The following is a 13,370-nucleotide window of genomic DNA, read 5'->3' as shown; positions in this document are numbered from 1 at the left end:
ACTCAGTAACTCAGCAACCTCGGCGCTTAGCCACGCCCGCCTGAGCCTAGCAACAACGAGCCCGCTGCGTCCCTACCAATCAGCGCCGGCCTGGCCTTCACACGCCCCACCAATCAGCGCCGACGCTGCAAGGAAGTTTCCAGAGCTTTCGAGGAAGGTCCGTTTAACTCGAATTCATCCGCCTGATAATTTTCCCACATTTCCTAAAGGAGGAAAAGGAGCGCTTAGAGGAGAAGGAAGCTAATTTTTTAGGATCCTTTTTTATATCTGTGAGGAATTTGGGGCTCAGTTGAAAAGCATAACTGTGTCAAGGAGGTTGGGAAAAGCGAACTACTTTTAATGGCGCACGGAGACGGCGGCTACGTGGAAGTGATGTGTACGTAACAGACGCAGCATAAATTCCAGCTCCGCGGAACCGAAGCATTCAGCGGCGACTGGATTTGCGGAGTGGGTGTGTTTTCGGGCGTTCAGGCGGCGAGCCTTGATCGGCGATTCCTAGCATCCTCGCGTTCGCAAACAGGTAGTGGCTCGCAGCCCTGGAGACCTGGGAGGACTGTTGGGAGGGCCTAACGGAGGTCAAGTTGTGGGTTTATTTGGGGCCGGGTGGGCCTGTGGGGGGAGTACGTGGGGGGAGGGGAAGACGAAGTGACGCGGCGCCAGCTTTTCCGGAAGAGTGGGCCTTGTTTACGTGGGGTGGGGGGAGCGGGGCGGCTGGCGCAAGCGCGGACGGAAACTAACGGACTGTTAACCGATGGAGATTCCATCGCGTTTACTTCAGATGGGGAAGGTGGAAAAGAGGTAGTCTGTGTGGCTTCTGGAAATTTCTAATCCCAAAGTGGGAAATGTGCTCCGCTTCTGTTTCAAGGGAAAGTTTTACTTTATGGGTCTTGTGGGTTCGGTTTTGTTTTCCGTTGATCTACCATGTGGTTAGCTTTTTGGAAATTTAGTGCGGCGTCGGGGCAGGGGGCAGTTAAATATCCGGAACAGGGAAGAAAGCTCTGGATGGTAGTTTAGAAAGCATTTATTTTTTAGCTGTTAAACTTTGACGAGTTTTTTATTAAGTGACTGATTTAAGTCTAGTAAAAGTCGAAAGAGGCTTGTGAGATGTTAACGTGTTTTAGGGCATTTTGGAAGAAACTCTTGGGTTTGAAGAATTTGCTAAATATTAAAATAAGTAAAGATGCTGGGATGATACGATGTTTTACTTTTAAACTAGGTCAAAATGCAAATCTTTGTGAAGACCCTGACCGGCAAGACCATCACCTTGGAGGTGGAGCCTAGTGACACCATCGAGAATGTGAAGGCCAAGATCCAGGATAAGGAGGGGATCCCCCCCGACCAGCAGAGGCTCATTTTTGCAGGCAAGCAGCTGGAAGATGGTCGCACTCTTTCTGACTACAACATCCAGAAAGAGTCGACCCTGCACCTGGTCCTGCGCCTGAGGGGTGGTATGCAGATCTTCGTCAAGACCCTGACCGGCAAGACCATCACCCTGGAGGTGGAGCCCAGTGACACCATCGAGAATGTGAAGGCCAAGATCCAGGATAAGGAGGGGATCCCCCCCGACCAGCAGAGGCTCATCTTTGCAGGCAAGCAGCTGGAAGATGGTCGCACTCTTTCTGACTACAACATCCAGAAAGAGTCGACCCTGCACCTGGTCCTGCGCCTGAGAGGTGGTATGCAAATCTTCGTCAAGACCCTGACCGGCAAGACCATCACCCTGGAGGTGGAGCCCAGTGACACCATCGAGAATGTGAAGGCCAAGATCCAGGATAAAGAAGGCATCCCCCCTGACCAGCAGAGGCTCATCTTTGCAGGCAAGCAGCTGGAAGATGGTCGCACTCTTTCCGACTACAACATCCAGAAAGAGTCGACCCTGCACCTGGTCCTCCGCTTGAGGGGTGGCTGTTAATTCTTCAGTCTTACGTTCACAGTGCCCAATGATGGCATTACTCTGCACTATAGCCATTTGCCCCAATTTAAGTTTAGAAATTACCAGTTTCAGTAATAGCTGAACCTGTTCAAAATGTTAATAAAGGTTTTGTTGCATGGTAGCATATTTGGTGTCTGTCGTCATGAAATTCTGTAGTGATATGGATACTCTTAACTGGTTAAAATTATGTCAAGGGGTTTAATTTGAGATTGGTAATGTGATCAAAATTAAGTCACTTTAGTATACACTTGGGGGTGCTGAGGTGTTAGCTTTGTTTGCTCCAAGTCACTTAAAAATTAGGATCCCGGTTTAAAGGTGAAGCATTTTGGAAGTGTGTTACTATAGAGGCATTTTCTTTACATTTGAAGGAAAGCAAATGTATCTTCCTAGGTTTAAGCTAATCAAAGACTGCTAGACAGCAATAGCCAAACTCGCAAGTTGTAGTTGAGACTGACTGAATGGTGGTAAGTGCTTCCAAGTCTTTTAATTATTGCTTGGTTATCTGCTGTGAATGTACTTTTATTGCTCGCTTGTGTATTACACCAAAGTGTTTCTAACCTTAGGTAGTAAAAAAGCCATAATCCTGTTTCTTTGCTGTATGTGTTAACTGCTGGGCCAAGAAGCAAATGGAGCACTAATCACTAGTTTGAAAGAAGACTGGCTGAGGAGAAAAATAGGTTGAAAGCATTTAAGAGTTAAAAGGGTATCCTGATCTCACTTGCTCGTTTTTGTGAGTTCAGGTAGCAAATTAAAGTGGTTCCTCACACACTTGTTTCTTAATGACTAACGATTTTCTTTTACTGAAAAGGAGTCTGCAATGACAAATGAGATTTTCTAGTTTATACTTTGTAAAAATACTTAGGCCATTTTACACTGTTTAGGGAGTTAATAATGCTTAACTCCTTGGAGTGGCAAAATTACGCAGCTAGAAGAGAAAACAGTCCTTGGAGGTAGCAGTGAGAAATAAAACCTTTAAAAAAAAAAAACTCTTCAGACTTAAGGGAATCTTGTTGGATTAAAGTATGACATCCTCTCCATTCCTAGCATTTTAAGACTAGGAATTCAATCTTGAATGGGACTAGATGAAAGCCTCATTCTTGTTAGGGGCAATTCAAGGACTGGAATCCATATGTCCTGACTGCCAATCCAATGACACCCATGAAGTTTTCTGAGTTTCCTAACCCTGCAGATGTTTTTTTAGCAGGCTTTTTGCTGAATATTCATTAAGATGATTTAAAATCAGCTTTTCATTAGTAAAGCTGGATTTTAAAGATTAATTCTTCCCTATATTTTCTACTTAAAAGTTGTGAGTAGTCCCAGCTACTCCAGAAGGTAAGGGGGTGGGGGGTGGAGATCATTAGAGGCCAGGAGTTCAAAGCCTGCCTGGGCAGCATAATGAGACCTCCAACCCCACCTCCCCATCTGCAAACCCTTGATTGTAAATCTGAAGAATAAAAGCATTTCACTGACTTGTTAGACTGGATGTTTTGGGCAATAGGACTTAAACTATTATTTCTCCCAAATACTGTCTGACCTGACAGGTTCATAGGTCTGTGGTCTGGTGGAACCCCTCAGTAAAAAAGTTTCGGTTGTTGGCTTTAGTTCTGTCTTGGAATCTCTTTTCCATAGGGATCCTATAAAGTATTCATGGATCTCAGCAAATTCACTCGGCACACAAACTGGAATTTGAGCAAGGAAAAGACTTTTGAAATACACATTGGTTTTCAACAACCTATGCTATCAATTGTTGGAATTGTGTTTGACACTCTGGCCTCAAACCCTGCTCTACACTGAATTAAATAGAGGCCAATTGTGGTTTGTGGTCTCAGTTCACTTTTGATTACTGATGAGGTGCCAGCAATACCTTGGAGAAATAGGACTAGGAGGTGGAACTTTGCTTTGGTACAACCTAGAGATGGGTGAGAGAGTTGATAAAGATTTGTTCATGTATTTGATTCCAGGATACCTCTTCAGTCCTATCTATTCAACTTAGTGTTCATTGTCCAGCTAGCTTCTTAACTGCCAGGAACATAGTTCTTGATTGCAGTGTTGGTCCAGATAATAAAGGGCCCATAGGAAGGAAAAAGACATACTCTTACACAGCCCTAGGTGCAAATAACTTCACCTGTCTGCCCTTAAGGAAGTATCTTCTCTGGAACTTCCTCTTCCCCTTACAAACCTCAGAATCAATGCCACAAATAGCACCAGAGGGTTGCTTATGGGGCCTTTGTGACTTGTTAGGCTGGTGTCCCAGATGTATATAGGTCAGTATTCCAATAATCTATTTTAAACCCATTGTATTTTGGACCTATGCTTTCTCTGAAAAGCAAATTGCATGTATTTATTAGAGCTACTTGGATTACACATCATGTGCCTTGAGATTCCAGAGACTGCAGAACAAGCTGCCACTTAACCACCCCTAATTGTAATCCTCATTGTTTCCCTTCTACTTAGGAATTAGATTTTTAAAAAAAAAGCATTTCTGTTAATCTATGTCTTGTGCTCTTTCCTGAAAGAATGCTTGCACCTGTGTGTTAAAGACTGCTTGCTTGGTATACTGAAAATAGTAGGTTCCAGGTGCTGGCCTCTAGCCTGATGCCAATTTTTGCCAGCTCTCAGTGAAATAAGAAAAATGAGACTAGCATGGTGGATTTCACATAAAATTAAATGTATTCAATTTAAAAGACTGATATGCCCTCTGTAAAAATGTTGCAGTCTAATATAGTGGCTGTGGATGCAAAACTACTTGAGTTCAAATTTGGCTCCACCATTTACTAGCTTGTAACCTTGGGCAACTAATTTATCCTGTCAGTACATCAGATTCCTTATCTATTAAACTGAGGTTAATTATACTTATCCAGAGCAGTTATGATTACATCTGGAGTGCTTAAAACAAATGTAAAAACTTGCCTAGTGCTTACTATACTATTTTTGGTAATAAAATTGGAAATTACCTATCAAAAGAGAGTAGTTAGATTATGATAATAAACAATGAGGGCAATAGGAACTGCCATGGAGCAATATTCAGTAGAGTGGGAAAAGCTATAGGAAAACTGTATGTATGTGTGTGCATAAGCACAAAGAAGCATAGGCCACTGTTAACGATGGTTGCTCCAGATTAGAGGGGTGGTCAGGAAAGGAGGCATGTTTCAGCCCCTTTTTAGATATTTTCAAATCTGCCACCTACATAGCATCAACATTCACAAGTACCCGATGGCCAAGAGCCAGCAATGTAATTCTGAAGTCAGACTGTGTTTCTGAATTGGGTAGACACTTTGCACAAGTCTCTGGCTCAGGCCTCTAGAAACTATCTTGAGAGACTTCCTGAACCTCAACACACTTCATCTTAGTTACACTTATTCCTAAATGAATCTCAGGGGAAAGCCAACTCCAAATGGAAGCTGTAGACACATGCTGCGTTCTGGGAAAGGATCTTGCACGTGGTACAGCAATATTAACAGATAAATAAGTTTTGAGTTTTCTCCTTTTTACATATTTTCTTGATCCCATCCTTCCCACTTTTTTTTTTTTTTTTTGGGAGGGTCATCAAAAGTTGGATGGTGGCCAGGCGCGGTGGCTCATGCCTGTAATCCTAGCACTCTGGGAGGCCGAGGCAGGTGGATCGCTCGAGGTCAGGAGTTCGAGACCAGCCTGAGCAAGAGCGAGACCCCGTCTCTACTAAAAATAGCAATTATCTGGCCAACTAAAAATATATATAGAAAAAATTAGCCGGGCATGGTGGCGCATGCCTGTAGTCCCAGCTACTCGGGAGGCTGAGGCAGGAGGATCGCTTGAGCCCAGGAGTTTGAGGTTGCTGTGAGCTAGGCTGACGCCACGGCACTCACTCTAGCCCGGGCAACAGAGGGAGTCTCTGTCTCAAAAAAAAAACATAGGGTGATGAGGGAAGGTCTTAGGGATCAGACATTTGAGCAAAGGTCTGGAGGAAATGAGGCCACAAGCCTTGATATCTGGGAGAAGGGTGTTCCAGGCAAAGGGAACACCAAACAAAGGTTCTAGGGTAGAAGGAAGGTTAAGTTTAATGAAGAGCAAAATGGCCTGTGCAGCAGGAACTTTCTGAGCAAGGAAAAGAGTAGAGTGAAATTAAATCAAGGAGGTAATAGGAACATTGTTTATTGGTATGTAAGTATGCTGTAAAGACACATTTGTAGATGTCCCTCTGGACTTCTATGCCAATACAAACATGCACATGTGTACACATATCCCCATATATTGATTAATCTTGTTAATGGCTGCATAGTAACTGACAGTAGAGATACCATTTTCTCCTTAATTTTATTTTATGAAATTAATAATTCTCAATGTAGGAAATTTGGAAAATACAGAAAAAGAAAGCAACTATTAGCCCTATAATCCAAGTATATTCAGTTTGACATATTTCCTATTTTTCCAGTATTAATTTTTACTTAGATAACAACGAAGGCCAGACACAGTGGCTCATTCCTGTAATCCCAACACTTTGGGAGGCCAGAAGTTCAAGGTCAGCCTGAGCAACATATCTAGACCCTGTCTCTACAAAGAACCAAATCAAAGCAAAACAAACAAAAAAAACCCTGAATACAATCCAGTTGTAAAGACTGAATCAACAGGTACCCATGTAGAGTAAAACATGAAAGTCAAAGTCTTTTTTCAGTGTCCCTCCTCAGCTCTCTTCGTCCCACACATCTTTTTCAGTGCCACGTGGTAAAAGTGTATTTACCATCAGATTGTTTTCAATGTGTCTACATATGTTTGTGTTATATAAAATTATGCTTTTATAATTACATATAATGGAATCATACAGAACATACCCATCTTTCTTGGGGATATTTCCATGCTAGTACATATAGATATACCTCATTCTTTTCGAACTGTTGCAATATATTTCATAGTATGGCTATACCATATTTTACCCATGTCCCTACTGATATTTAGATTGCTTCTAATTTTTTACCATTAAAACGATACTGCAATGATTATCCTTGTAAATGTCCCTTGTTGCAAATGTGCAAGTATTTCTTCAGGATATGCTAGAAGTGGAATTGCTCTATCAAAGAATATGGCATTTAAAATTTTGTAATTGTTACAAAATTGCCCTTCAGAAAGTACCACCTACAATGGAGTATTATTCAGCCTTAAAAAGAAAGGAAATTCTGACATATATTACCACATGGATGAGTCTTGAAGACAATATGCTAAATGAAACCAGCCAGACATCACTTATGATTCCACTTACGTGAGGAACCTAGAGTAGTCAAATTCATAGAGACAGGGGTTAGGAAAAGAGACACTGGGGAGTTAGTGATTAAAGGGGACAGAGTTTCAGTTTTACAAGATGAAAAGAGTTCTGGAGATGGGTGGTGGTGATGGTTACACAATTGAATGTACTCAAATGCCATTGAACTATACACTTAAAAACGACTAAACTGGTAAATTTTATGTTACATATATTTGACCACAATTTTTAAAAAGACTATTCGAATTCCCACCAATACTGTATAAGAATACCTAATCCTCCACACCCTCATTAATATTATACATTATGAACCATTGTAATATTTTGGACAAGTTGAGGGGCAAAAACACTGTATTCTTTAATTTGCATGTATGTCCCTGATTTCTTGTGAGATTGTATACTTTTTGAATGTTTATTTGACATTAATTTGCACTGTGAATTATCTGTTCATATCCTTTGCCCAATTTTAGTACATGGTGTCTTTTGTAAAAATAGAAGTTTTGAATTTGAAAAAGAATCTGACAATCTTTTTCTTTATGACTTCTGGGTCAGAGAAATAAAGATGTAAGACTTGTTGATAACTATTAATAACACACATTTTTAAACAACAGGATCATATTAATGCTTCTACACCTTTCTGGGGGAAGGATGTTACAGGAAAAGGAAACCTGCCATCCCACAACTCCCAAACCCTAATAGTATTTTTTCCCTTCAGGGATTAACAGACCAGTGGCAGACAGACTCTCTGGAGCCATTAACTTTCTACTGATTAATGCCTGTCTTAACTCCAGAGTCAATAATGGCTTTGACAGACGTCTTTTATATCACATGACTGTACTTTGCCAAGCATACTGAACACTGTTATAATTGTTAACTACCCATGTGATAGTCCCATGCTTCTCTATAAGTTTATAATACATTTAAAAATAGCAAGACTTTGAAATACCTATAATGACATTACAAACACTGAGGACATATGAGGGTGCTACAACAAATATAATGCTTTAGGATTCGTATCAACATTCTAGAGGGAAAAGTGCAGTCTTTTGTGGTCAAACTGATAAATTTTGTCATCTCCTTGTTGATGTTTTGAGATTGAATTTTTACTTTTATATTTTCAAAATGGAAATAGCTTGATTCATTTTATTTATTTATTTATTTATTTTTATTCTTTTTTATAGATGGGGTCTCACTCTGTTGCTCAGGCTAGAGTGTAGTGGTGTGATCATAGTTTGCTGTAGCCTCCAACTCCTGAGCTCAAGCGACCCTCCTGCCTCAGCCTCCCGAGTAGCTAGGATTACAGATGCATGCCACCACACCTGGTTAATTTTTAAATTTTTTGTAGAGATGGGTTCTCATTATGTGGCCTAGGCTGTTTCATATTTTTGGTCTTGCTAAAAGAACAACACACCAGGTGCAGTGGTGTGCCTGTAGCCTCAGCTACTTGGGAGGCCGAGGTGGGAGGATCCCTTGAAGCCAGAAGTTAGAGGGTGCAGCATGCTGTGATCAAACCTGTAGTCACTGCACTCCCGCCTGGGCTGCATAGTGAGTGATACCTCCTCCAAGTAAAGAAGAACAACATAACACATATTCATCATTTTAAAAAATGTAGATAATCTAGAATGATAAAAAGAAGAAAGTAAAATTACCTGAATAAATTACCTGAATTCCCACCATCTAGAGGTACCTACTGATAACACAGATTTTTTTTAAAAGGGGGATCTAGCTATGTTGTCCACGCTGGTCTCAAACTCCTGGCCTCAAGTATACGCCTGCCTGAGCCTTGCAAAATGCTGGGAATTACAGGCATGAGCCACCGTGCCCAGCCTCTCTTCACGTTTTTGTGAAAAGAGATGCCCCTATATAAATGCATCTCTTCACATACTTTATAAATAACAAACTAGGAATAAATATTTACAACACATATAAAGGACCAATTTCTTTAATATATAAGTGTATATAGTTCCTACAAATATATAAAAAAAGATTAATAACCCAATGGAAAATTGGGCAAAGGACAGGAGCAAACAATTCACAGAAACGAAAATGTTTCTTACATAGATGAAAAGATGTGCAGCTTTACCTAGCGTAAGAAAAATGATCATTAAAGATATGAGATAGCATTTTTTAATCTTTCAGATTGACAAAGGTAAAACAAGACTATTAATATTCCATTTCCAAATGCATAGAGAAATACATCCTCATGCATTGTTGGTCTGTGTAAACTGGTACAACCTCTTTGGAAGGCAGTTGGGTGAGTAGCTATGAAAATCTTGAATGTACCTACCCTTTGATCCAGCAATTCCACTTCTACGAATTTTGCAAATATTCTTACAGATGTGAAGAAACAAGTATGCACACAGATGTTCATTGCTGTATTGTTAATAATAGAAAAACACTCAAAACCACCTAAATATGAATTGCAGTGTGTACATGCAGTACCACGTGTGTGGAAAGAGGATATTTATACACCAATGAGTTTGTATACGCACAGCATACTTTCAGAAGGATACATAAAAACTGCCAACAATGGTTGGTTCCAAGAAAGGAAGTGGGAGGAGATACACCCTTTTCACTATTTAGTATCTTAAATTTTCACCATGAGTGGGTATTACCTATTAAATAAGTAATTTAAAAATTCACATTTATTTGATGAGTGAGGTTTAGCACCTTTTCATTTTTTTTCCTTTTGTGAACTCTGGTCACATCCTCAGCTCAATTTTTAAAAATTTTGTTCATTTGTCTTTTACTTATTGATTTGGAAGAGCTCATTATATGTCAAGAACATTAACCCTTTGCTGCAGATATACAATTTTTTTAGTGGTTGAATTTTAAAATTTCGGGTATTTCCCCATTATTATGGGACTTTCAGGCAGTTTTCCAGGATCCTTAAGACACAACCCCATCTTTTTACACTGTTTCCCATCCATACCAGAGTGTATTTCTACAATTTGGTGTCTTTTGCTAGCTCCTTGAGTCACCCCTGAGCTGCACCCATCCTTCCTGCTCCTGGAACTGGAGGACGGGTCTAGGCACCAGGCGAAGAGCTGGCCTGCAAAGGTCCCTGAAGAAAGGTGAACCTCAGCAGCAGTGCAGCATCCACCAATCTTGCCCCATCCTGCTGTAGCGACAGGTATGAACTGGTTGCTGCAAGGGTGCTGAGGAAGCTCTGGCCCCAGCTGGCTCTGCTGGGCACAGCCCCTTGGACCCCTTCAGTGTGCAGCCCAGGCCTCCCAAAAACCAGGCTAGAGGAATGTAGGGAATGCTCCCGATTTCCAGAACCGCTCAGTTCACCCTGAGTCAGAATGGAAAATACTGACTGTTGCATCCAGCAGAAGGGAGAAAAGGGCCTTCAGGGCTTGTGTGCCAAAGGCCTCGCTCCATCTCCCCAAGTGCCAAGCAGCCTTTCCGCAGACCCAGGGCCCCCACCCCCACTTGAGGATTTGCCGCTGGCCTCCAACACGCACTGACCCCCTGAACAGCCCGGTGAAAGCTGTGTTTGTGAGCCGCAGGCCCGAGCGGAATCTCCTTTAGAAGCTGAAGTAGCCTGCTCTTCTTTTGCTGCCAACACTTTGATACGGAAATTGCGATTGCCTTTCAGATTGACCACTCCTCTCCCTCCCACTGGGCTCTTCCTGGCAGCAGCCTGGCAGGGTTTACTGGCACAATACAGCTCCTGCCCCCACTCAGCCAAGACCTTGAGAAGGGAGAAGGCACAGAGCCAGCCAAGGACACCGCCAGGGGAGCTTAGAAAAATAGGGGCCTCTAGAGACAAAGAGGGAGAGGTTGAAGGGGCAAAAGTGGGTGCTAGAAGAGTCTGGAGAAGCCCGGATAGCAGCATGTCTCTTCCTCCTCAAGGCCCCGGGGCCTCAGCTGCCTGCTGTGCAGCTGATGCCTCTGCAGTCTTCTCTTTATGCAAAACCACAAGCACTCAGGTTGGGGCTATTCAAAAGCTTCCAGTAATGTTCTGATTTCCTCTAAGGGGCTGCTCCTCTGCAGACTGACTTCATGCACCTAAAATAATTCACCTGTTTCACTTTCAGCTTTGTCCCTTCCACTTGTATCTCAGGCCAGAGCAACACAGTGTGGCCCCAAGCTGTGTCCCCTGGGCTCAGGTGAGCAGGGCCTGAAACAGATCTTCTAATATGGAAATTTATAATGAAATAAGGGGCAGTGCCTGAAGACACCCCTCAAAGTAAATATTACACTGAGCAGGCTCTCTTGGGTGACCCCAAACCACAGAATGTGAGGGGAGGAGGTAGAGACGCACACTTTCTGTGGCTCATGCGTTGGGTACGCCCACAAACAGGCCACTATCGCCCCTTCCATTCTGGAAAAGTGGGGTCAAAGGGCTCTGTGTGGGGAGTGAGCTCCCGGTCAGAGTCTGGGTCCAAAATACCTACTGAGTAAATGAGTATGTTCTTCTAAGCCTTACCCTAAAACCTATTTGCAGAAATAAAATTGGTCTTTCTCACCCTGTGCAAAGTGCTCAGTCACGGAGGGAGATAGGCACGTCAACAGACACGCGCAATGTGGCATGATAAATACAATGCCACGTCAGGGCCAAACAAGACGCTGACTTAGCACAGCTGCCGGCCTTTCCAGCAGGGAAAGGTGTAAAAACATCTCTCGGGATGCTGGGGAGAGGTGTGCTGTTTTGAATGGGGAAGATAAAATGCAGCAGTGGGGGTTCTGCACCATTGCTTTGGAACAAACAGTACGGGCTGCATCTGCAATGACTCAGATCTCTCGTTCTGGGCACGCTCGCAGGCAAATCAGGGCGGCCCAGACATCCTGTGTTTGTGAGATGCTGAGAAAAACAGATGGAGACTGACTGACTCCAGCAGTTGCCTTCTCATCACTCCCCTTTCAAACACCCAGGCCTGGGAGTGACATTTTAAGGGGTGAAGTCTCCTAAGCAGAGAGGTGTGGAGAGCAAAGTGTGAAAACCTGACTTGAGGAGTTGTTTCATGGAGTGAGGTGTGATCAGCTGTGTTTTTTTGGAGCCCATCTCTGGAGCTCACATACCCCCGCCCCACTCCCTGACCTTCCGGGGGCCTGTCTGACCAAACAGAAAATACCTCCTGGGGGAAATAAATTTCAAGGCCACAATTACAAGATATTTCAAGAGCATCACCACTTCCAAAAAAAATCTATTTTTTAATTTTAATTTTAATTTTTTTTTAGAGTCAGGGGTCTCACTCTGTTGCCTAGGCTGGAGTGTAGTGGTGTGATGATAGCTCACTGCAGCCTCTAACTCCTGGGCTCAGGCAATCCTCCTGCCTCAGCCTCCCAAGCAACCATGCCTGGCTTTTAATAAAAATTTTTATAGAGGCAAGGGTCTCCCTATTTTGCCCAGGCTGGTCTCAAACTGCTGACATCAAGCGATCCTCCTACCTACCTGGTCTTCCAAAGTGTTGGCATGAGAGATGTGAGCCACCTGTGCCCAGACCACAAAAGAAAAACCGTACACTGTATTATCTTCAGAATAAGAATTTTAAATTAGCCTAATAAACATGTGAAAAGACACAAGGAAGATACTAGAACTATGAAACAAACATGAAAACACCAAAAAGAACCAACAAAAATGCTAAGTTGAAAATATATTAATATAGTTTATTCAATTCAAATGATTGAATAAACAGCCGAATGGACAGAGCTCAGGAATGAATCAGTGTACTGGAATTACAGAAATTTCCCAGAAAGGAAGCAGGAAATGCTGGGTGTGGTGGCATGCACCTGCAGTCCCAGATACTCGGGAGGCGGAGGCAGAAGGATCACTTGAGCCCAGGAATTTGAGGCTGCAGTGCGCTGTGATCATGTGTGGGCGACAGAGTGAGACCCCATCTCAAAATAAATAAAAATTTAAAAAGAAGAAGAAAAGAACAAAGGAACAGGAAATATAAAAGTTAAGAGATATGGAGGAAGAAAGAAGTGATAGGAGTTCTGGAAAACCAGAGATAAAAATGGAGAGGAGGAAATATTTAAAAAATAACGGATAGGCTGGTCCAAGTGCAGGGGTGTTTACAACTAATTGATCACAACCAGTTACGGATTCCTTTGTTCCTTCTCCACTCCCACTGCTTCACTCTACTGGCCTTAAAAAAGATAATAATGGAGGTAAATTTCTCAGAATTAGAAAAAGAGATGAAATGTGAACACAAGATCTGTGCACAAATTATTCCTCATCTAAAAAAATTTTTT

General features: G+C 42.4%; 1 protein-coding gene across 4 annotated transcripts; it reads left to right on the top strand.

Moving 5' to 3' along the window:
• The first annotated feature begins 115 nt into the window (after positions 1–115).
• Positions 116–2,057, top strand: UBB (ubiquitin B). 4 transcript variants are annotated; one of them, XM_069481882.1, is made up of 2 exons: positions 116–376; positions 1,217–2,057. In XM_069481882.1, the coding sequence occupies exon 2, from the start codon at positions 1,223–1,225 to the stop codon at positions 1,910–1,912; it is 690 nt and encodes a 229-aa protein (XP_069337983.1). In that variant the 5' UTR covers positions 116–376; positions 1,217–1,222; the 3' UTR covers positions 1,913–2,057. The 4 variants fall into 4 exon arrangements, with proteins under 4 accessions (XP_069337983.1, XP_069337979.1, XP_069337982.1 ...); XM_069481878.1 differs by lacking the exon at positions 116–376 and adding an exon at positions 418–520; XM_069481881.1 differs by lacking the exon at positions 116–376 and adding an exon at positions 627–798.
• The last annotated feature ends 11,313 nt before the right edge of the window (positions 2,058–13,370 follow it).

Source organism: Eulemur rufifrons, chromosome 9 (genome assembly GCF_041146395.1).
Source record: "Eulemur rufifrons isolate Redbay chromosome 9, OSU_ERuf_1, whole genome shotgun sequence".
Taxonomy (NCBI): domain Eukaryota; kingdom Metazoa; phylum Chordata; class Mammalia; order Primates; family Lemuridae; genus Eulemur; species Eulemur rufifrons.
This window is presented reverse-complemented; position numbering and strand designations above follow the sequence as displayed.